Source organism: Bubalus kerabau, chromosome 11 (genome assembly GCF_029407905.1).
Source record: "Bubalus kerabau isolate K-KA32 ecotype Philippines breed swamp buffalo chromosome 11, PCC_UOA_SB_1v2, whole genome shotgun sequence".
Classification (NCBI taxonomy): Eukaryota; Metazoa; Chordata; class Mammalia; order Artiodactyla; family Bovidae; genus Bubalus; species Bubalus kerabau.
In genome coordinates, this window is record NC_073634.1 from 97,525,465 (window position 1) to 97,550,377 (window position 24,913).

General features: G+C 42.1%; 1 protein-coding gene across 3 annotated transcripts in view; it reads right to left on the minus strand.

Annotated features, from left to right (window-relative positions):
• The window catches only part of DENND1A (DENN domain containing 1A), a 520,884-nt gene that overhangs the window by 169,850 nt on the left and 326,121 nt on the right, over window positions 1-24,913 (minus strand). For all 3 annotated transcript variants that reach the window (XM_055541097.1, XM_055541098.1, XM_055541100.1), the window contains exon 12: window positions 11,558-11,659. In XM_055541097.1, the coding sequence (XP_055397072.1) occupies window positions 11,558-11,659 (102 nt within the window). The remainder of the gene's footprint in view (window positions 1-11,557; window positions 11,660-24,913) is intronic.

The following is a 24,913-nucleotide window of genomic DNA, read 5'->3' on the forward strand; positions in this document are numbered from 1 at the left end:
TTTTAAGAGGGAAACATGAAGAGTGCTTAGTTAAATGGCTGTAGAGGGAGGGACATGATGTTTCTGTTCTCAGCATCCACATGGGCTTGAGATGAACGTGAAGTCTATAAACAGGCCTTGACATCAATAAAAGATGGACTATTCTTGTCATATTCCTTCCCCTAAATCCACAGCTAGGGAACAACACAATATTGTCAGTGAAGGCAATACATCTGCAAGTTTCATGATCCCAGCATAGTACAACAGTGTTAGCCTTGCCAACTTTTTTTTTTTTCAAAAGGTACAAAAAACTAACCGAGATAAGATTACAAAATTCAAGACTAAATTGTCTAGGCAACTAGTAGAAAGCCAAAGCCACTCTGTCTCCAAAGTTACCCCATGACCCACATTCATAAATCATGTGAAAATCAACAGAGCTGTTCTGAAAGCTACTCAGTTAGAACTTCTTTTAAAAATTAATTTCTAAGTCCTCTTCCTTTTAAAAATTTACTGTATCAAGTCATAATTAATATACAGTAGAATGCAAACATTTAAAAAGCACAATTCAATGAGTTTTGACAAATATATACATCTGTGTAACCATCACCACAATCAAAAAACAACATTTCGTTCACCTCAAAATGGTCTTTGGTGCCCTTTTCAGTCAGTTCCTGCATTCTCCATCCCAGGCCAGGGTAACTGCTGGCCTGCTTTCACCCACTATAGACTAGTTTTATCTCTTTCAGATTTTATACACAGGAAATCATATAGTATATTCTCATATGTATGGCTTTTTTCCCTCAGTGTAATATACTCAAGATTCATCCATATTGCTTTGTGTATCACAAGTATGTTATAATGAATAATGACTCATGCAGTAAGAAATAGGGATAAAATATTGTTTATCCATCTAATAGCTGATGAACATTAGGGATATTACCAGGTACTGTTTACTATGAATAAAGTTGCTATAAATTGGACTGTGAAGAAAGCTGAGCGCCGAAGAATTGATGCTTTTGAACTGTGGTGTTGGAGAAGACTCTTGAGAGTCCCTTGGACTGCAAGGAGATCCAACCAGTCCATTCTGAAGGAGATCAGCCCTGGGATTTCTTTGGAGGGAATGATGCTAAGGCTGAAACTCCAGTACTCTGGCCACCTCATGCAAAGAGTTGACTCATTGGAAAAGACTCTGATGCTGGGAAGGATTGGGGGCAGGAGGAGAAGGGGACGACAGAGGATGAGATGGCTGGATGGCATCACTGACTCGATGGACGTGAGTCTGAGTGAACTCGGAGAGTTGGTGATGGACAGGGAGGCCTGGCGTGCTGTGATTCATGGGGTTGCAAAGAGTGGGACACGACTGAGCGACTGAACTGAATTGAAACACTCATGTACAAATCTATTTGGATTATACATGTTCATTTATAAAATAATGGATAAATACCTAGGAATGGAATGATTGGGTTATATTGTTGGTATACATTTGACTTCAGAGAAAACTGCGGAACTGCTTTCCAAGGATTGTACCATTTTATGCTCCCACCACCAGTGATGAAAGCTTCAGATCAGTTGTTCTACATCCTTGCTAAGAGCTGTTATTGTCAGTCTTTAAAACATTTTTTTTTTAAGTCAGGCATGACTTGCTTACAGTAAAATTTACCACTTTCAATGGCTAGTTTTATGAATTTTCAGAGATACATATAGCCATATAACCATCCACACAATCAAAACATAGAACAGTTCCATCATCCCCCAAATTTCCCTTGTACCCCTTTATAGTCAGCTCCTCCTCCCACCCTCTGCTCCTGACAACCACTAGTTTGATTTCTCTCTTGATAGTTTTGCCTACTCCTAAATGTTAAATAAAAGGATTATTTCACTTGGCATAATGTGAGAGTCACCCATTTTGTTGGATGGTACTCAGTTTCTTTTGATTGCTAAGTAGCATTCCATTTTATGGGCATAGCACTGTCCCCTACCAGTTAAAGGACATTTGGAATGCTTCCAGTTTCTGGTGATTATGAACAGACTGGTTAAATACATTCACATACATGTGTTAGTGTGCATGTAAGTTTTCATTTTCTTGGGTGAATACCTGAGATTGGAATTACTTGGTCACATGGTAAACATTTAAGATACTCATTTTTAAGAAATGCATGGTCTTTTTATTTTAGCCATACCAGTACCTTCCTTGTGATATTAATTAACACCCTCACAGAGCATCTTTCCCTGTACTTATTAGCTATTTGAATATCTTTTATTGTTAAGCATCTCTTCAAGTCTTTTGCTTACTTTTTAACTGCACTGTTGTCTTATTCAGTTTAAGGGGTTCTTTATTCTGGGGAAAAAGTCCTTTTGCGGATATAAGTATCAAGAGTATTTTCTCTCAGTCTGTGGCTTGTCCATTTGTTCTTAAAATGGTGACTTTTGAATAGAATAAAATTTTACCTTTTATGAGGTTCAATTATGACTTCTTTTATGAAGTGTGTTTTATGTCTTGACTAAGGAAACTTTGCCTACCTCAAGTTCATGAAGATTTTCCCCTATATTTTCCTCTATTCATTTTACAGTTTTTGCCTCTAAGGTTAGGTCTATAATCCATATTGGGCTAATATTTGCATGAGGTAAAAGTCAATGTTCATTTTTTCCCACATAGATATCCAGTTCTTCCAGTAGCATTTGTTGAAGAAAACTATCCTTTCTTAGTTGAATTATTTTGGCATATTTATTGAAGATCATTAAACCACTTATGTTTGGGTCTAATTCTGAACTGTTTATTCTGTTCTATTGAACTCTTTTTACCTACAATGCTGATCTACATTCACTATAACTTTATTGTAAATCTTAAAAGTAGGTAATTCAAGTCCTACAACTTTGTTCTTTTTCAACATTGTTTTGGCTATTCTAGATCTTTCGCATATTCATGTACATTTTAGAATCAGCTTTAGCTGTTTTTTCTTTTTTAAGCCATCTGGAATTTGGGCTGGGATTACATTGAATCTATAGATCAATTTAGGAAAAATTAACATCTTAAAAATATTGAGTCTTCCAGTCCAAAAAGTGGAATATCTTTCCATTTGTTTAGGTCTTTTAAATTATTTTCTCAGAAATGTTTTATAGCTTTCAGTATACAAATCTTGCACATATTTTGTTAAATTTATTCCTAAGTATTTCGTGTTTTGTGTGCTATTTTAAATGGTACTTTAAAATATTTCATTTTCAATTGCTCATTGCTACTATAGAGAAATACAGTTGGTTTTGTACACTAACCTTATCCTGTACCTTTGCTAAATTTATGAGATGCCCCTCTTCAGGATCTTCCTTATACACGATCATGTTGTCTGAGTAAAGACAATTTTTCCTTTCTTTCTAATCTTTAGTGCTTTTATTTCTTTTACTTTTCTTAGTGAATGGTTAGAAACTCAGTACAATGTTGAGTAGAAATGAGCAAACACCCTTTTTTTGTTCTCATTCTCAGGTGTAAAGCACTGTATTTCACCACTAAGTATGATGTTAGTGGTAAGTTCTTCCTACATGCTCTTTATCACAATGAGGATACTTAAGTTTGCTAAGAGCTTTTATCAAGGACAGATATTTAATTTTTCCTAAAATCCTTTTTTTTGGGGGTTTATGTTTTGATACTGCTTTCCTTTTTCAGTCTGTTGATATGATAAATTACACTGATTTATTTTCAAATATTTAACCAGTCTGTACACATTTGATCATGATATACTGTCCTTTTTATATACTGTTAGATTCAATTTGCTAATATTTTGTTAAAGATTTTTACATCTATATTTATTAGGTATATTGGTCAATAGCTTTCTTTTCTTTGATTTTCATGTCAGGGTAATGCTGACCTCAAACAATAAGGTAGAAGGTGTTCCTTTCCTATTTTCTGAAAATGTTAGTGTAAGATGTATCCTTAAAGATACGATAGAATTAATCAGTGAAGCTATCTGGGCCTGGAGTTTTCTTTGTGGGAAAAGTTTTAACTACAAATTTCTTTAATAGAAACAGTAATATTTTTCTATTTTCTATTCCTTCTTCAGTCACTTTATATAACATGTATTTCAAAGTATTTGTTCATTTCATCCAATTCGTCAAAATTATAGGCGTCAAGTTGTTCCTAATACTGCCTTAATTCCTTTTTTTCTCTCACAGTAAAGTTGTAGTGATAGTAGAGAGACTGCCCATGTACTCCTCACCCAATTTCTGTTTCCCATATCTCACATTACCATGACCCATGTCGAAACTAAGAAACTGACACTGGTATATTATTATTAACTGAACTCCACACTATATTGTGATTTCACCAGGTTTTCCATGAGTGTGTCTTTTCTAACCTAGGATCCAATTCAGAATTCCACACTATATTTTATTGTCATGTCCCTTTAGTCTCCTCTGGTCTGTGACAGTTTCCCAGTCTTTCCTATGTTTTTATGACCTTGAGAGTTTATTTACTTACTTTGTTCTGGACTGTGCAGCATGTGGGATTTTAGTTCCACCTGCAGTAGAAGTACAGAGTCTTAACCACTAGACTGCCAGGCAAGTCCCTGGCCTTGATAGTTTTGAGAAGTACCTGATAGAAGGTCCCTCAATTTTGAGTTTATCTGAAGGTTTTGTCATGATTTGACTGGGTTTTTAGAAAGAATATCACAAAGGTGACGTATCCTCTTCATCACATCATATCAAAGTTACACAATATTCACATGACATCACTTGGTTAAGGTAGTTTCTGCCATTTCTCCACTAAAGTTCTCTTGTTCCCTTCACATACTTTAGTTTTTGAAAGTGAGTCACTAAGTCCAGCCCACACTTAAATGTGTAAGTGTGTGCGTGTGGGCAGGGGTGGGGTGGGGAGATGGAGATTAAACTCTTTCTTCTAAACAGGATAGTATCTACTGATATTATTTAGAAATATTCTATAAGGGAGATTTGTCTCTTCTCCCCTACCAATTCTCCTCATTAGTGTTTGTATGGTATATCTTCTCTATCCTTTTACTTTTCATCTATCTGACTCTATATTTACAGTGGAATTCTCACAGATAGCATATAATTGAGTCTCTTAAAGAGTAATTTAATATCTTCCAATAAGTGGATTATTTAGACCATGCACATTTAATGTAATAATCAGTTAAGGTTGGATAAGTCTATCATCTTGCTAACTTTTCTATTTGCTCCATCTGTGTTTGGTTCCTTTATTTACCCCCGACCCTCACCAAATCTTTTGGATCTTCATATTATTGGCTTATTAGCTATATTTCACTGTTTCATTTTTTTTCCTTAGTGGCTCCTCTAAGGTTTACAATACACATTTTAAGAGTATACTTTCAAATAATATTATACCACTTTATATAGAATTTAAGAACCTTAGCACAGTATACTTCCATTCTCTACCTGTCCTTTATGCTACTGAGTTCATATATTTTACTTTCATGTATAGCACATAATACACAGATATTATTTACTTTAAATATTCAATTATCTTTTTTAGAAATTAAAAGTGAGAAAAGAGTCTCTTCCATTTACTCACATATTTACTACTTCTGGCACTCTTCACTCCTCACTGTCCAAGTTGCTCTATGGCATCATTACTCTCCCATGTGAAGAGCCTCCTTTAACGTGTCTTACAGTGCAGGTCTGCTGACAATGACTTCTCTCACTTTTATTTGTCTGAAGAAGCTTTAAATTTTGCCTTTATTTTAGACGGATATTTTCACTGGATATAGATTTTGAGGTTGACAAGCATTTTCTTCGTTACTTCAAAAATGTCATTCCATTCTCTTCTGGCTCATGTTGTTTCTTACAAGAAGTCTTCTGTCATCAATTCTTTCTTTTATATAATGTATCTTTTTTCTTTAGCTAATGTTAAACTTTTCTTTGTATCACTTGTTATCATGATACACTTTTGTGTGGTTTTGTTTGAGTCTATTAGGCTCAAGATTCATTGAGCTTCCTGAAACTCTGAGTTTACTGTTTTCATTAAAATAGGAAAAAAAAATGGCCATAATCTCATTAAATATTTTTTTCTGTCCCTCTCCTCCTTCCTCTCCTTCTGGTTCTCTAATTACACACGTTAGTCCTCTTGATATTACACTAAAGGCTCCTCGAGGTTCTCTTTACTTTCTACGCTTTTTCAGTCTTTTCCTTTCTATGCTTCATAATGGATAGTTTTTATTGCTATGTCTTCAAGTTCATTGATCACTTATGCTTGAGTGTCTAATATCCTTTTAATCCTATTAATGAAAATTTTATTTCAGGTTATTATATTTTTCACCTCTAGATATTCCCTTTCATTCTTTTTATATCTTCCATTTCTCTCCTAATTCAGTTCAAGTCTTTCTTTAAATTCATGAGCATACTTATAACTTTTATAATGTCTGCCTTAAGGTTCTCATCTGCTAATTCCATCATATCTGTCATTTTTTAAGTTTGTTTCTATTAACTATATTTTGTCTTGGTTATATATTACATCATTTCCGATTCTCAATATGTCTAGTATTTTTTGATAGGATGCTAGATACTGTGAATGTTACATTGTTGGGTGTTAAATTTTTAGTCTCTTTTAAAAGTGGGCTGCTAAGTCGCTTCAGTCGTGTCCGACTCTGTGCAACCCCATAGATAGGCAGCCCACCAGGCTCCCCCGTCCCTGGGATTCTCCAGGCAAGAACACTGGAGTGGGTTGCCATTGCCTTCTCCAATGCATGAAAGTGAAAACTGAAAGTGAAGTCTCTCAGTCGTTTCCGACTCTTCGCGATCCCATGGACTGCAGCCTGCCAGGCTCCTCCATCCATGGGATTTTCCAGGCAAGAATACTGGAGTGGGATGCCATCGCCTTGTTTTGACAGGTTCATTTTCCTGTATATCAGGTTGATCCTGATAAGTTTTAAAAAGAAACGGTTTTATTTAAAACTTTTTACTGAAGTTTAACATACATATAGACAAAAGTACACACATCACTCATGTCCTGCTTGATAAATTCTTGGTCATGTACCTGGCACTCAGATCAAAACCCAGCACATTACCAGCATCATTCAAGCCCTCTCTTATGCTCCTCAGGGCTTGATTTTTAAGCTACACGAGGGCAGGGCTAAAATTACCTTTATTCTAGAGCTAATTTAGACTACTCCACCAGGGCATAGCCTCTGGGGTCTCTAATGATTGCCTGAGTGATCAACAAGCTCTCCTTACTTTGGTTGGCTAGAGCCTGAATGACTCCTACTCTGTGGAAGCTCCCCTCTACACATGGGCAGATCTGTCTACAGCAGATGAGCCAAGAGGACTCAGTTTAGATTTTTTTGCTGAGTAGCTCCCTTGTATCTGGTACTCCGACCCACAAATTTAAACCACCTCCCCCTCAAACTCAGATGTCTAACCCCTTGATTCAGCAAGACTGTTGTGCTTCACTGGGGAGTCCCCTCTAGCAACAGAGTTTAGAAAATGCTTCAAGGCAGAAAGCCACGAGGACCAGAGTCTTCATCTCAATTGCTTCCTTTCTCTCAGGGATTATATTCCTGCACTGCCTGTTGTCCAATATGTGAAAACAGTTGTTTTCATATTTGCCCAGAGTTTTATTTGTAAATGGAGGGAGGAGAAATTCAGTTCCAATTATTCCATCATGGCTAGAAGCAGAACAAAGGCCTCTTTTAATAAAATTTCCAGCATGGATGCCATGTTTTGCAAGATTTCATCTACCAAAATAACCCAATCCATATGTCCCTTCCATCCTTCCATCTATCTATTCAGTGGCTGCTACATCCCTCAGAAACAAAGATGAATAAAACTTGATTCCTGCCCTCAAAGAACTCACAATTAAAAGGGAAAGCCAGAAATGTATATTGCTGGCTGGTAAGTGTAATTTTATAAGTAATACAGGGGCTTCTGAGAACAAAGAGAAAGGTACAGTCAAATCTACTTAGAGAGGTCAGAGAAGGTTTTTACAGTCTTACATTTAGCCCAAGTCTTATAAAATGAATAGAGATTGACAGATGGAACAGAACATTCGGGACAAAAGAAACTGTATGCAAAATATAAAGTAATGAAACAACATGTAAACTTGGGAGAATTATTAATTCCAAACACCTATAACATAGAGTTTGAAGCAGGGAGAGGAAAGAGCTAAAGTTATGGGGAAAAAAATGGGAGGATCGTATCAAAAAGGAGGGCCTTGCATACCATGCTGACCATCATTCACATCCATAATTCATCATCACTGACTCCACCTACAGAACTTTATACATATTATGTTCATTACATTTAATTCTCACAACCACCTTATAAGGAAATTAAGCCTCAGAGAGCTTACATAATTTTGTCCAAGATCATATGATAAGTAAGTGAAGAAGCCAGAATCTAAACAAAGGTCTATCTTATTCCAAAACCAACAAAAGAAACTTGCCTTTTAAATCTATAGGAACTGGGAATTATAGAAGGATTATTTTTATTTTCAGAAGTTGTTTTTTGTTCTTAAAACTGTGTTCATTGATGAAATGGTTTTTAGTTGGAGGAAATAAAGTTAAATTTATGTTTTAGAAAGGGCTCTCTGGTACAAGAGTAACAAGGGCTGGCATCTGAAGAACCAGTTCCGAGGCTGCTCCAAACAGTGCGGGAGAGGAATAAGAGCTTGGATTAGGTGGTGTTTAGGATGGATGGCGAAGACAATTTGAGAAACTTTAAGAAGCACAATCTGCCAGATGCAGTAAACAAGCAGCTTTGACAAAAGGGGAGATGGTTAGGTCAACTGGACGTATTGAATCATTGAAAGGACACAGTTCTGTACCACGCGCAGAGGACAAAGGTGTGCTGGATGAGATTTCTCCCTCTCAAGGACTTGACAGCTCACACAGCCTCAAGGAAGGCAAGCACCTTTCAACACTAGATGGTGGGGACATCACGAGTGCCCAGTGCTTCAGTCCTAACTGCTACTGGCTCTGCTGCCATAGGCCCAGCATCCAGATCTGAGACTTGGAGGGCAAGGTCATTGCAGGTGAACTGAAACAAGAAGTTATCAGTACCAGTGGCAAAGCACAGTCACCCCAATAGCGCTGTATGCTGGCTTTGTATGCTGATGGCCAAACTCTGTTGGCTGCGGCAGACAATCTGGAACAAGTATGGCAGGTGACCATCAACACCCACTACACACAGCTTTAAAGACAATAAAACTCGTTTTCTCATTAAAAAAAAAATCAAATCTTTGAGTCAGATCTATGAATCCCACTGAATCACAGTAACTACTGTATGGATCACTCACGACTATATTGGAATCTTTGATGAGTCTGGAGCCCCATTCTGGAAACCACTGCTGTAGGACCCTTCACAATCCACCTTGTAAATGGGAGGTCCTTTTCATGCAGGCTGAGGAGTGTTAGGATAAGGAGGGAACCAACCGTCTTCTAACTCCGCCTGTACTTACTGACAGTGATCTTATTAAAGACAAATGCGGGTACCGTTTATCACACACTGACAACAGGTGAACGTGGCGCCAAGCACCTGGTGAACACCACATCTCACTCACTTGCCACGACAATCTAACCATAGGCCTAGTACTCCTCTTTCAAGGATGGGAACCTGAAGCTCAGCAAGAGGAAACGACTTGCTCATAGCTGTTCTTTTGATCAGGAACCAAAGATTTGGTTCCCTGATCATTCAAAAGGCATCTTGGAATGTGGCATCTTCAGGAGGCTTCTGTTACCCTCCCCCTGGGCAATTCTGTGTCTGATTCTTATTTTCTTTTGGCCTCTAATATGCTATACCTTGAGATATATGTAATTTACATGTTTGTTTCCCCTAGTGGAATATGCTCTTTGAAGGAAAGGACTAGATCTGCTTTGTCTTTGCTATTCGAAGTGCAGCACCGGGTCAGGGCACCGCCTGTGGCATAGTTGGTCCACTCCATGGTTTCTGAGCCGTCAGTCACTCATCCCCAGCTGCCTCGGGCTCTCAGCCATTCCTCGTACCTCAAATACCCCAGGTTTACGTTCTACATTTGCTCAGCAACTACAAGGTCCATACCTAAGACATCCATGACTTAAAGAGAGAACTTTTCCACTGAAAGGGAAGTGGAATAGAAACCTCAAATTCCTTGGATCAAAAGAACTCAAATTACAGCCAAGAGGTCCAAAGACACCAACCACATACCGTGTCCTGATCAACTGCAGACCTCACAGGGCTGGCATTTTCATCTTTCCTACGCTGTCATCTCTCTCTGCCTCAGAGGGGGGCCATGTACACAGAGTGGAGGCAGCATGGGCGGGGCGTCATCCATACTAGGCTCCAACCACAGCTCTGCCCTCACCAGCCTTATGGCTGGTGGCAAGACATGCGCCCCTCGAGCATCTTTTCTCCCGCACCTACTCCATGGAGCTAGGATGCCAACTGAATGAGACCCCAGATGCAGAGGCACCTAGAGGGGCACTGGGGCCAGTAGCTCTGGAGTGACAGAACTGGGTTCACTTCTGTGGCTCCCCTTCTTTTTAGCTCTGTGGGTAAAGTGAGGATGAGACAAATACCTTCCAAGAGGTGTGAAGCGTAAATGGAAGGTCAGTGATGAGTGTTTAGCATGTAAAAGTCAGTGAATTGTACCACTGTTCAACTATGGTACAAGTAACTCATCCTTACAAATGACCCCCCAAAACCTTGCAGCGAGTTAAGAGCAGAGTCTGAAACCCTGCTGCCAACCAACCATTCATCAACAAGCAGCAACCTCTCCCGGGCAGCTAACCCCCAAGGGCCACTGGGACTCCTGGCAGTGATGCAGGGCAGTGCCCACTGGCCACCACGCAAACCCAGACCTGCATAGTGCACACAGTTAGGAGCACCCACCCCTTCCAGTCTGGAAGCCAGCATGACTCTATACACTTTCTCTCAAGCAGAGTCATGGACACTAAACCACAAACATTAGAACTGTACTTCTGAGGGGACCCCAATCCTCCTCATTTGTATGAATGATGGGGCAGACTGGGTCTACTTCGAAAAGCCACACATAAGGCAGCTCTGAGGTATATGGTCAGGTGTCAGTGTGGCAAATGTGGCAGCCAGTTGCTTTCCCCTAAATAGGCACACCTTCTGTCTAGTCCTGAGGTAACTAAGAAAAAACAGATTTAGGGCACGTGGAGCCACATTCAGAACACCGGCAGCAGATACTCTGCCACATGGGAAATGGCTGGGTTTGACGATGGCACAAGAAAAAAATGTAGGCTTGAAGTGCCCCAAATTGCTCACACTGAAGCCCTTCTGCCTGCCTTTGGTGGGGTTACCTGGGGAGGTTGTTCTGTTCTCTAGACACGGCAGTGGCAATGGGGATGGCAAGACCCCCTAACTCCCCAGGAAGAGAGGCTGTCTAGACCCTAGGGTCACTTCAGGTGAGGGTTATGAGAGCAATACAAAACTGAAAAAGTGAACCACCTCCCAACTTCCTTCACTGAGACAAAGGTTCCAGAGGTCATAACAGAAAGCAACTGTGGTTCCTAGGCCACAGGAAAACCACAGCAGTCTCTACCTCTTCTCCTCCCCAAACGCATGTTCATGGCCACTGCAGGAGCTCCCGGGAGTCAGAACTCAAGAGCTCATTACCCACCACATCATTTGGGAGGCTCTGGAGGTCATCAAAGGGGGTTTCCAGGGTGTTGGTGTCCACATTCAGGATCACGACATCATCCAGGGCCATGCTTCTGACTTTCTGCAAGTAAAAGAAAAAATCCAGAAGAGAAAATCATCGAACTGCCATGAAGACACAGACATTTCCCTGGCTTCCTCAGGGAAAAGGGAGTGAGGAGGAAGAGTGACATCTGACAAAGTGTACTGTGTGGCAGGTGCAATGCCAAGCAGTTGACATGTGAGGCCATCTAATTATCAGAAAAACTCCGTGAGTTTCTACGGTTATCCCCAACCCCCAGGAGCGAAAAGGGTTTCAGAGACTAAGCTAGATGCCCTGGGTCACACAGCTAGGGGGACAGATCTTTACACCCCAACATTATTTTTTTCCCCTATATTTTCAAGTTAAAATAAAAAAGAAGAAGCTGAAGTCTAAAGCTCTGGCTCCAGGAACTCAGATATACAGTTAGCTCTTATTATAGTCTCATTCCATCCATCTCTTCTCATTTACCAAAGATTACTTGGCCATCTCTCTCAGATCTTGGCATTCTTGGGTATGGAATATGTTGTACAACCTAGTGTTAACATATTAACATTTCTCTTAAACATTAAGTAGAAAGGTCATACTTTCAATTTGGTTCCATTTTGCACAAAAATCCAGTGAATCATGGATCTCAGGTTCTGGCCATAACCCATTCTTCTACTGGTATAACAACAAGAAGGGTAAGGGAGGCTTGTGCCTACCAGGTGTTCATATTTGGTGAGACGATGAAGGGACTGTCTGCAGAAATGAAGAGCCTACCAGCCGGCAGTAACTCTCCATGGTTTGTAGAAGTGTAAGCCTATGAGTAAGCTAGTTTTCAATCACATTATTTACCCACTGCTAGAATCCACCTCTACTTCCCCTCACCTACTTCCTACTGCCAATCTCCTTCAATCTTCTTACCCCATTATATATCAAAGCTCATTTCTTTAGAGTCTGTAACTTTCATTTTGTCCTGATTAAGTAGAAAGACCCTGTAATTTGTGGTCCAAATTGGGACACTTGTGGATATGAAAGAGTATATTATATCAGGGCAGCAACGTAAGATGAGCTATGTGGTCACCCTATGTAGAAGGGGTCAGTTTCATCATCAGCCGACCTCTGTGCTACTGGGTATGACTGTGCAGGTGTGCACTGCCCAGCACGCCCCGCTAGCCAAGCTGAGGATGAGATCTGCCAACCCACAAGCTTGCTGACAGGCATCAGTTGAAGGCGGGGGTAGGTGCTGGTGGAGGGAGAGAGGAGATGCCCTTTCCTAATTCATCCCAGAGCACTGTATGGGTTAGTGATGGAGCTGGATGTCCCAATGGCTGCTAAAGCCTATGTTTGCTAATGCCCTGGAAAAGGACAACAATTACAGTGTAATAGATGCTCACATGTTCTATGCTTTACTTACTAATTTATCAATCCCTGCAAAGTGTACCCTATTATCTTCATGTTAGGTAACTTGAGGAAAATGAGGTTCAGAGAGGTGAGGTGAGTGGCAGAGGTAATGCAGCAGTGGCCACCTACACAGCCTGTGCTCTTGCACGGCACTTAAGCCTCCTTATTCTCAGACACCCCCAGAGAAACCAAATTCTGCCATGCTTGTTGCTCTGAGCCCTAGCACCCCTTGGCCTGCCTGCCTCCCCCTGTTGGGGTGTGGGTTCCCTCAGGGGCTCATCAGTTTGGTTCAGCACTGCATAATAACCAGCACTCAACAAAATGATTGGCACCTGGTAAGCACTCGTTAATATTGGTTGATGTTTGTTGCCTCAAATCCCAGCCTCGAAGACAGACTTTGGTACCTAAGTAAACATTTTGAGATTTTTCTCAGCAGGAGGATGGAGCCATGCTGGTCAGAAGCCTCCTAGAGTTGAAACAATACTCCCAGAGGGCAGGGTCCTGGAACTCTTCCACTCAACAAGACCAGCAGCCTCAAATTTCGTCCGCTGTTGACTTCTTCAGGGGCTAGTCCACAAACCTATCAATCATTTCATACATTTACTAAATGCTTCCTGTGGGTGGAGAGCCACAGGGGAGGGACAAGATTGCCTACTTAGAGGTTTATTTTTTCTTCCAAACCCCAAAGCTCATATTAACTGACTGCTTTATTCACAGGGTAAAAAGCTAGCAGCAAGCAACGTTGATAACTAGTATTTTACAAAGCACAATCCCATTTTACAGTTGAGAACATTAAGACTCATGAGGAACTGTCCGGAGCTCCTTAGCTGCCTTACTTTGCAATCTAACGGGTTAAATACTTAGCAGTGCACAAGCAGGGAGTGACAAAAACAGCCTCAGTCAGAACCTTTTTCACTTACATCACATTTTAGAGCTCACAAAGCACTTGCTCACAGATTCTTTCATTCTCAGCAGTAGCTGGAGATGAGGGGTCACCATTTTATAGATGAGAAACTGAGCCTTAGAGAGGTGAAGGGGCTTGCTCAAGGTTATATGGTTACTAATTGGCCCCTTCATCTGTAAAATCAAGAAGGTAACTGTGACTATCCCTCTTAGCCCTCTTCCTTGTGGACTACTGTGAGGACTGGAGGTGGTGTGCGCACAGCACTGGGCACACAGTAGCCTTATAGTAGGTTTTATTATTGCTATTATAATATACACATCAGCCACGACCCCAGTTTGGAAACTATAGTGGCAATGACCTAAGGGCAAAAATCCTCTGGTCCCTTCTGGTAACTGCTGGGCTCTCACTTCAAAGGCAGAGACCCTGGCACTGGACACAGAAAGGGAGAAGGGGTCATGGGGGGCTCCAGAACTTAGCCAGGGACTCCAGGCTGCTGCACCCCACAATCACTAATTTTGCCTCATCTGACCTCCAAAGAGCTCCAGAGAGCCCCAAACAGATGGGGGCAAGAGGCCTGGCCACTGGAGAGAAGCCTGGGCTGAAAGGCCCAGCAACAAGGCTGTTGATACTGGACCAGGATCGGGTGTTGTTTCTGCGTTCCCAGTGGGGCCCCGCAGCACAGGCCAGCCCTTGTAGGCTCTCCATGGCTGGGCTGGAGAAGGCTTTTGATTTCTTCCCACTCCTGGCTGGAGGACTTGCTGCTTAAGCTGTGTGGAGTGTTTACTTTTTGAACAATGGCAGTAGGCTGAAGAAGAGGAAAAAACCTGGCCCTTTTTTCTGACTTAGCAGGCCAGGGTCCCCTTAGTAACCAAAATGCTTGTGCACCAGGCTCCAGGAGGAGCTGGGTCGGCACAGTTTCCTCTCATAGGACAATGCTGCCCTCCTGGTGGCAAGGCCTCTTCCAAAGGGGCTGGCATGGACTCAAGGGCCTTCCTGAAGCTCATGTTCCCAAGGAAAGAATCGGAGGCCAGCTTGGCCGGATGGTGCCCTATCCTTGAAAGGCTCAAGGAAACAAGAGGAAAAAAGGCAAAAAACAAAACAAAACCCACAAAACCTCTTAAGCTGGGGGGTGGGGTGGGTAGTGCTGATGGAGAAGGAAACTGGGCCATTACTGTATGCCTGCCTTTAACCCTGACTATGCTATGAGGGCGATATCAAAGGAGGAGGCTCAGAGAGGTCAAAGAAACTGGTCCAAATCACACAGATAAGGAGTGACAGAGCTGACTTTTAAACTCAGAATGACTCTTTCTGAAGACGTCCTCAAATCAGCTGCTCAGACTTCAGAACAAGTATCTACATAGGGCATGCAGCTACACCAGCACGCTCAGGGCTTGCTTCCTCTTATGCAAAAGGACCCTTGTCTTTTGTATCATAAAAATTACGTATGTAAAATGTATATATATGGCTGAGTCCCTTTGCTATTCACCTGAAACTATCACAGCACTGTTAAGCACCTACATCCCAATACAAAACAAAAAGTGAACAAAATACATATGTTTAAAAAAAATTGGAAAGACAAAGAAAAGTTCAAAGAAGAAAACTGTGGTTACCCTAATCCTCCCCTTGGAGATAACATTTTGGTGTATTTCCTTCCATAACTCTCTGTCCCAATACCTCCTTTTAAAACCACAGTTGAAGCAATTCATAATGTTTCTTTCTGATTTTCTCATTTATTACAATATAAGCAATATTTCACTTCATTAAAAGCTTTGTGAAGATCATTGCTAATTGCTACAAAATGTTCCACTTCCTAGAAACAAACCCAATCAAGCCCCTTTTATTGACTATTTCCAGTTTTTAAGAAAATATTATAAATATTGTTGAGAAATCTGTAGGCATGAAGCCTATGCTTTAGGATGGATTCCTCGAAGTGGAATTTCCTTTCCACTTCTTAAAGAGTGTCCCTCTCAAATTCAACTTTGAGAGAGATATCTTTACTTCCAATTATTTTAAAGTCATTTTATCCACAGCTTGTGTTTCCTACTCTAAGTGAAGAAAAATCAGCAAAGACACGAGCAGATGTCAAAATAGTCCTCCAAAAACCCTACCCAATTAAAACACTTACTAGTACCACAGCACACCGAGACAGCTCTCCGGTAGCTCGTCCCACCAACACATTCCCTCTCTTTTTAGTTACAACATATGCCAAAGCTCCTGCCAGCTGCAAACCCTCCCCCCACCAGACTCTATAGGCTTTTTCTCAGAATGAAAAAAAAAAAAAAAGATACTGACATGCACACCGGCTTTCCAAATGGCATTTCTTGCACAGAGAAACACACAAAAATGGCATCTTCCCATAAATACTGTTAATCAAAAATGTCTTTCTCTTTATGTTTTGTCACAGAAATCTGACCTCTGTTTTTCAGGACAAGAAAGGGGAAAAAAAAAATCACAGCATGCGAGGTGGTCAGGGGAACCTGAGCAGACACAGATTCAGCCTCATAAATTCTCCAGCTTTTAGATGGGGATCATGGTAGTACCCACCTCACAGAGTTCTCGTGAGGATTAGATAAGCAAATGTACATAGAGTTAGCAAGATTCCTAGGACGTCCACAGAGGAATTCAGCCAACAGTGGCTCTCCTGCCTGTCACCTCTTCCTCTTGGAGCCTCAGCGAAGCCTGGTTAACCTTACCCCAGAGGGCTTGAGGGAGCAGCAGTTTGCCTTTCCTCATGTGAGCCTGTGGTTTACTCCCACAACCAGAATAATACATCCATCTAGAGTATTAATCCAGGCATTTGATCCCTTCTCTGGTGTGTGGGCTTCTTGGGGCCACCAAAACAGATCTCTGAACTTTCGGCTCCTACCCCAGTATCTGGCCCACAGCAGGCAGTTTCTGAATGAACACATGAATGAAGGAGAGGCAGCAGAGCCTAGACATGAGGAGCACGGGATCCGAAGCCAGTGTGTCTGAGCTCTCACTCAGCGCCACCACTCGCCAGCTGTGTAAACTTGCACGTTTCACTTCACCTCTCTGCACCTCAGTTTTCTCCTCTATAAACAGTGCCTACATCTCACACTTGTGATGAGGATCAAATGGGCTAACATTTCTAAAGCACTTAGACTAATGACAGGCACATGAGAAGCTCAAGACAAAATGAAATGTAAATTAAATGGTCTTTTGAGGGTGATGAAAATATTCTATATCTTTATTGGTAGTATATAAAACTCAGAATTCATTGAATTGTACACTTTAAATGGGTCATTTGTTGTGCATAAGTTATAACACAATGAGTTGATAAACACATTAATGCTTTGTCCAGAATATAGAATAAAACCACAATGCTACTGCTGCTGCTGCTAAGTCACTTCAGTCATGTCCGACTCTGTGCAACCCCATAGACGGAAACCCACCAGGCACCCCAGTCCCTGGGATTCTCCAGGCAAGAACACCGGAATGGGTTGCCATTTCCTTCTCCAATGCATGAAAGTGAAAAGTGAAAGTGAAGTTGCTCAGTCGAGTCTGACTCTCAGAGACCCCATGGACTGCAGCCTACCAGGCTCCTCCATCCATGGGATTTTCCAGGCAAAAGTACTGGAGTGGGGTGCCATTGCCTTCTCTGAAAACCACAATAGACCATGAAAAATAACAACGTATGAATGATGGTGACCAAACGCCACATGAAAAGGTAATTCTGCCCTGAGCTACCAACAATGTACATTCTGATTTGCAGCTGTGTTTGGCTCCCAGTCTCCTTCCTTTTTTTGTGTAGCCTAGGATTTTTAAAACTTTTTTTCTACTCATACCCTCCTAGGATAAATATAGAGTCCAATGCCCCTGATATTCTTCCCGACACAAAAGTGGGGTCCACTTGAGAACCACTCTACCTTCAGTGGATCTTCTCTAGTCGAGATTTCACTGAACCTTACTTTCTAAAGTTGATTGTGTGAAAACAATGGGTCCTCCCCAAGGCCGGCTAAAATATAAAGTATCAGCTGCACTTGTTCAAACCACAGAAATCTTCCACACAGATAGGGATGACCCTGTTTATCTAGGGAGGGCATTGGGCAGCGAGGGACAAAAGGCAGGACTTAGAATCAGGTCATAAAATGAAAAGCAAGGATTTGCACTGGTGAGGTAATGCAGAGGATCCAAAGAATGGTCAAGAGCATGTGCTGCTTCCCTGGTGATGAAGGTGGGGGCTGGAGGTGGAGCAAAGAAGCTGGTTCTAGACCTTGATGAGCAGGGGCCCAGGTCCATCTCTGCTGCCTCAGCTGAGCACTGGGGTCCTTAACTTGGATGGAGGCTGTGGGGAGGGTGGGTCGGTGAGGTGGCATGTATGGAATTCATGAGCCAGGGAATGGTCAATTTTTTCTGCTGTCCTTCCACCAGGACCATCATCAGGGCAGAGCTACGTCTTCTTTATCTTTGCAACTCCAGTGCCCAGGATGGTGCCTGACACAGGGCAATTGCTGATTAACCGAAGAATGAGTGAAATACTGTGGCTGGGCCCACTCTACTGGGAGGCAGGCCTGGTACAGATGTCAGTGTGAGCCCCAGTGGACAATGTAAGCTCAATATGAGTCTGCACAGGAAGTGTGATGGGAATAGCAACAATAATAATAAACAATAATAGACAATAACAATAAACATGTAAAATCATTACAACTAATTCATGTAGAATTAATTCACAGTTGACAAAGAAAGTAAGATAGGCATTACCATGGTAGCTAAGATGTGGGTTCTAGAATGAGACAGCCAGCTTCAAGTCTTACCTCTGCAACTGCGTACCTTCAGTTCTCTACTGAGTCTCAGTTTTCTCATCTATAAAATGGGGATAATACTACCTACTCTCCAGCAGTGTGTGGTGGTTTAAGGGGGATACTGTGCTGTGCTGTGCTTAGTTGCTCAGTTGTGTCTGACTCTGTGCGACCACATGGACTGTAGTCTGCCAGGCTTCTCTGTCCATGGGGATTCTCCAGGCAGGGATACTGGAGTGGGTTGCCAGGCCCTCCTCCAGGGCATCTTCCCAACCCAGGGACTGAACCCAGATCTCCTGCATTGTAGGTGGATTCTTTACCATCTGAACCACCAGGAAAGCCCCTTGTGGGATAATACATGTAAAGAATTTAACACAGCATCTGGTTGCAATAAGTGCAATAAATGGAAGGCTCTCAAAAGCAAGTTTCTATCCTTGCAATTTGAAAGTAAGACTAGAATTCCAAGACTGTATGACTGTGAACAACTGATTTTCAGACCAAAGGAAAAGGCCAATGACTCCACTACTATGATTTTAAGCCATTAAAAACCACTCCAACCTATTGTTCTTTTCCTGGCCATGTCTTCTTTCCCTGAGGACATGAGCATATTCTCTGGAGCCTGAATTGCCCAAGTCCAAGTCCCAACTCCACCAGTTCTTGGGCAAACCCTTTAACCTCCCTGTGCCTCAGTTTCCTCATATGTCTGATGAGATTAAAATAGTCCTGACACCCAGGACAATCATTACCCTTGGGTCAGAGGGAGAATGACTACAAGGGGGTACAAGAGGGGCTTCGGGGGTTCGTAGTTGATCTGGTGGTACTTTAAAATAGCTACTTTAAAATAACTCACCTTGCTCTACACTTCAGATGAGTGTACACCTCCTATAAATCTCATACTTCAGCAAAATGTTTACAAAAAGCAAATAATATAGACTTCACTGGATTGTTGTGGTGGTTAAATGCGTTAATATACGTATAGTACCTATAATAGTGTCTGGCATATAATAAGCACTGGGTATTGCCTATTGTTACTATGAAAGCAGTACAGTAATAATTCTACAAATAAAAAGGATGCAATATAGACTATATGTCACTGTCAGAAAATTTGTTTGCAAAGGTAGACCCCTCCTAGACACCTATGGCTTTTTCAGTCAGCCCTGTCCCCTTCTCCAGTGAGGAGAAAAGCAACAATATTATTGGGTACCTCCCAAGAGACCTGTGCAGTCCTGAGTCAGCCTGCTTTGGGAGAGTAACAGGACTGAGTAGGGGTCAGATTGGACTTTGGGTTTAACCTTCTTTAATTCCTACTTACAGGACCTACAGCAGGTTATTTAAATGTAGTTGAACCTCAGTTTCTTTCTCTATAAAATGGGGCCCTGACCATGTGCTACACAGGATTGTGACAGGATTAAGTAAAAAGGAAAAAAAAAAAAAAAAAGAAACATTTATTTTATACCTATGTGACCAAGTTCCCATCTGCCTAGGATGCTGGTCTTGGCTACAGGCAGGCCTTCTCCCTGCTGGAGGGACCCCTGAGGCTTGTAAGCAGTCTCCTCTCTGATGGCTGAACCAGCGACTGAGACAGCACCTCTGACACCAGCATCTAGACCACCAAGCAAAGGGGACAGGTCTAGACTGACTTCCTGCAAAAACACTTTGCTTCAAGAGGATGCATCCATCCTCTTAAATCAGAGCATTATCAAGCCCACAAAGTGCTTTGCTTTGGCACTGTGTGGAAAATCCAGTATTCGTTTCTCTTTGAGAAAGGCACAACTGATATGGCTCCTGGCATTGCAGTTTATGTCTCACTTAGGTATAACTTCTCGGCAGCTTTCTTTCCTTTTTTAAGTTCTGAAAGGTACGGAATATGGTTAAAACTAAACCAAAATCTGCATCTTAATAGTTCACCAATCTAAACTTTATCCTAAACAACTACTGCTGGACTTCACACCGTCACCTCTTAAAGGCTGGTTACGTGGGGGCTGAGGCAGAGCTAACTTTACAGGGGCCTGCACAGAAACAGGGACTGTGTTAACTCTGCATCCATCAGATGACTGACTCCCAGAACAACAAAAAGAGCTCCTAGGTGATGTGTTCCTCCTGTGGCCCGACCCTTACATGTACCATTTAATGCAATCCTCATGACACCCTGTGGAGAAGGCACAGTGGTAAAGAATTTGCCCACCAGTGCAGGAGACGCATGGGACGCGGTTCAATCCCTGGATCAGGAAGATCTCTGGAGTAGAAAATGGCAACCCACTCCAGTATTCTTGCTGGAAAATTCCATGGGCAGAGGAGACTGGCGGGCTACTGTCCAAGGGGTCACAAAGAGTCAGAAACGACTGAGCGTGCACACTGCCTCATGACACGCTTGTGCGGAAATAAGGAAATGCAGGGTCAGAGAGGCAAAATAATTTGTCTAAAGCCCACGGCTTAGCAGCAGCGGAGATAACACCAAACTCAGATGAACATCAAAAACTCTGTATTACCCAGTGTATCTTGCTAACTGCTCTGAGGGCAACTGTAATTTAACAGATGTTTGTCAGGGACACACAAGAGGAATCAAGCAGCTTGATGGCTGGTCCAGACACCGTTAAAATTTTCAAGGGAAAGGGTTTGCTATGGAATACTGTACCCATTTGGATGGATAAGGACACTGAGGCTAAAGAGATTAATAGTTTGCTCATGTTCTCCCAAATAGCGTTTGTCAGAGAAAGGATCTGAATTTGGGTTCTCCATGCCAGTATTCCTTCCACTATACAGTCCATATCAAATGTACTCAAATACATGCGCATGTATATGAGAACATAACAAAGAACAGCATGGGGAGCTGCTGGCCTCCTAGGAGGAGGGGAAAGAGAAATTAGAGGGAAAGTGGAAAGGACAGGAAGAGGAAAGGCAAATATTCAGGTATTCTAAATTCTCTATTCCCTCCTGAAATCTCAGATACACGTGGAGAGAAGAGCGACATTTTCCTTCCCTTCCTCTGGCCCCAAAGGTCACTGAGCTGCCAAGCAGTTGATAAACGTAGTGGTTTTTCCTTTGGAGCCAGGAGTCACTGATTTGCTCCTTCCTGCTCCACAAAATTAAAAATCTGAGTCCAGCAGTTCAGAGGACCCCTGAAAACACTGCTGGAATTTCCCAGGGTGCTTTAAACAGAAACAGAAACTTGGCAGGGGAGGGAAGTGTGGAAGCACCTCACAGCTCAGGCCAAATCCTCTCCTCACAAGGTAATAAGCACTGATTCTCATTAAAAAAATTCAAGAGATTTTTCAACCCAAGTCAGCAAAGGGGCTATTTCTCCAATGGGCTTTTCCTCCTTTTCTGACCATCCATCCATTGGACATTCATTCATTCACCCATTCATTCACACATTTGGTTAGTCATGTCAACCCAATGCATGACTAAAAGGTGATCTCTAAACTCAAGAGGTTCCCAGCTTACTTGTGTTGGGGTGTGGGGGAGAGGGAGTAAACTATAATCAATAAGCCTAAGAAAAGGCACAGTCATAGGAGGTAGAAAAGACCTCACTTTGGTGAAATATCTCCATTCACACAGAGCCTGCCCAGCTGCCTCCTCAGGATGGTCATGGGCTACGGCTGCAGACTCTCAAGGTTGGTATCCTCACTCACTCACTCACCAGCCAGGCAGCGTTTTTGGGTAAGGCCCTTTTCCTCCTCCAGCAACAATTTCCTTATCTGTGAGACTGGGACTTGATGCTCACCTTCGGGATTGTTAAAAGAAGTCATGGTAGGGCATGAGCTTCATAGAGGGCCAGCCACATAGCAGAAGCTCAGTCAGTGCTGACCCGCCTCCTTCTAAGACTTTGGTTTCGCCAGCTCTGTGGCTCACTTTAGAAGTCCACCCAACACAGCACCACCACCCCCCCTTTCCTCTGTTCCACCAGAATGGAGGCGTGAGTCCACGTACATCTATGACACAGCTGAGGTTTTACCCCAAACGGAAACACCCTTCCTACTGCTAGAGACTCAGTTTCCTCATTTGTAAAAAGAGGACGAGGAAGGTATCAACACCGTTCACCTCCACTGCAAAATGCAAACAAGAGATGAGGTGGAAGAGCGCCTGGAAAGACATGAAGATGGCCAAGACATGGATCACCATGGATTATCTTCATCCTGCAACACTCTGCTCTTCTACAAAATCTTCCTATTTCTGCTCCCACAGCAAGTGGCCTTCTCTGGTCCTAAGCAAGTATAGTGGGCAACACATATTTGGCTCCCCAATTAAAATTTGATTAGTGATGTTTCTAATTAATTCATGTGTACCTGTCACTTTTCCCTTAAAGTAACTCGTTTAACTATACTATATTTACATACAATGCAATACCACCACTGTCATCTATAAAATATTGTAGAGTTCGAAAACACTACATTTAAAAAAAATACATGATTTCATTTGATCCTCAAAGCAACCTCATGGAATAGGTATTATTATTCCCATCTCACAGAAGAGAAAAATGAAGCTCTTGTCCCAGGTCCTGAGAAATAGCAGAGCCAGGATTTGAGCTCTGGACTGCCAGTCCCCAAAGCCTGGTCCTCTTGTCCTCTCTGTGGGGCCTCCTCTCCTTCTCTAGTTTACCAAATACTGAGGACATTCACATAGGTCACATATTTCTTTTGTAACCTCCATGGATATATTTATCAGAGGCTAGATATATAATAAAAAACAGAACCAAAAAGCAGGGCCAGTATCATTTTTCTTTGTACACACTAAAACACTTCACACAACAAAATAATTTGGTTTGAATTCTTGTCCTACTAATCATTAGCTGTATGACTCTGGATGAGTTACTTAACCTTTCTGTGCCCAAATTTCATCATCTGTAAAGCAAAGCCATTACCTCTAAAGCACAGATGTGTGAAAATTAAATAATGAGCGTAATGCATCCAGCAGTATTTCAAAACTAGTATCCATCCAATTTGAAATGATGAAACTTAAATTTAAGAGTTTCACTTGGGGTTTAAGGGGATGATGATTCCCTAGCCCCAAAATGGTTTGGGGTCACTGTTTCAGAGAAGAGGGCCCTCTTTCCTCCCACACAACTGCCACTTGCCATCATTCATTCATCACTAACCACAGCAAACCTGGACTCCCATCTCCACCTGCCTTTTATTTGAAATGTCAATTTTTAAAGAGTGGAGAGGTTGGAAACCCAATTTAACAAGCATGCTGAAACATTGTTTATTGCCCCCATAAACATGGCTTAGTGAGAATTACGGACTTAATCAGAGTGAACTTATCTCCCGGTGAAAAGGAACACTTTAAATTTCAGAAATGGCACCTTCACTGTGAAAATCTCTTAACTTTTCAAACAAACGACAGGGGGTCTTAAACATATGGGCAGTAAAGGGGCAGCCATTACTGTGATTTGTCTTGCCCAAGAGCCAAGGAGCCCTAAAGGTCCATAACAACTTTAAGATCTAGGAAAAATATTTGGAAAATCATATTCAGGAGACATGTCTCTAAAAACACCCGAAAGGTCTGCCGAGTGGGAAGTAATATCAGTAGAGTTGCTTGGGGTTGCCAAAAGAAAGGACCCTGTCGTCATTAGAACAGGGGCTATTTAATAAACAGAAGCACTGAGAAAGCTCACCTTTCCTCCTGTGTGTAAGATTAACCATTTAGCAATAGGCAATATTTTGGGACCAGCTTATCACAAGAGAGGTGCTACATAAATCCCAAAGGCTGCTAAACGGTTTGTGTGATTTTTTTCTTTTTAAAAAACATTTTCAGAGGATGAGGTCCTGTGAACCCCAGCTTCCTCATTTGAGGCTTAAGACTGCTCTGATCATTCCGGAAAAGGTTTTCATAAAGATGCCCCATTTTGCACAGAATGTATCAGCCTGGCTGCCAGAGGCAGGAAAGGCAACAGATATAAAATTTTATTATTTCAATGCCCCAGTAGCAGCCAGGAGGACTTAATGAAATCGCCAAGATTTACAATCTGAAATAGCTATTGCACAGACAGATATGGTTAAGGGAGCTGTGCCCTCTGACCTTTCAACCCTTTGATCCTCACACAGCAGGTGGCCTGGAGCCCCCTCCTGGGCATCTTCCCGCTCTTCCGACACTGCTGAACCTTGATGTGCAATAAGTCTGACCCTACACAGGTGACTCTCACAGTGCTTATCACCAGCAGCTGCTGCTAATGGAACAACCCGAACCACTTGGCCTCGAGACTCTAACTTCAAGATGCTGGGAGAGGGATCTGCTGTGCTGCGTCCAAAT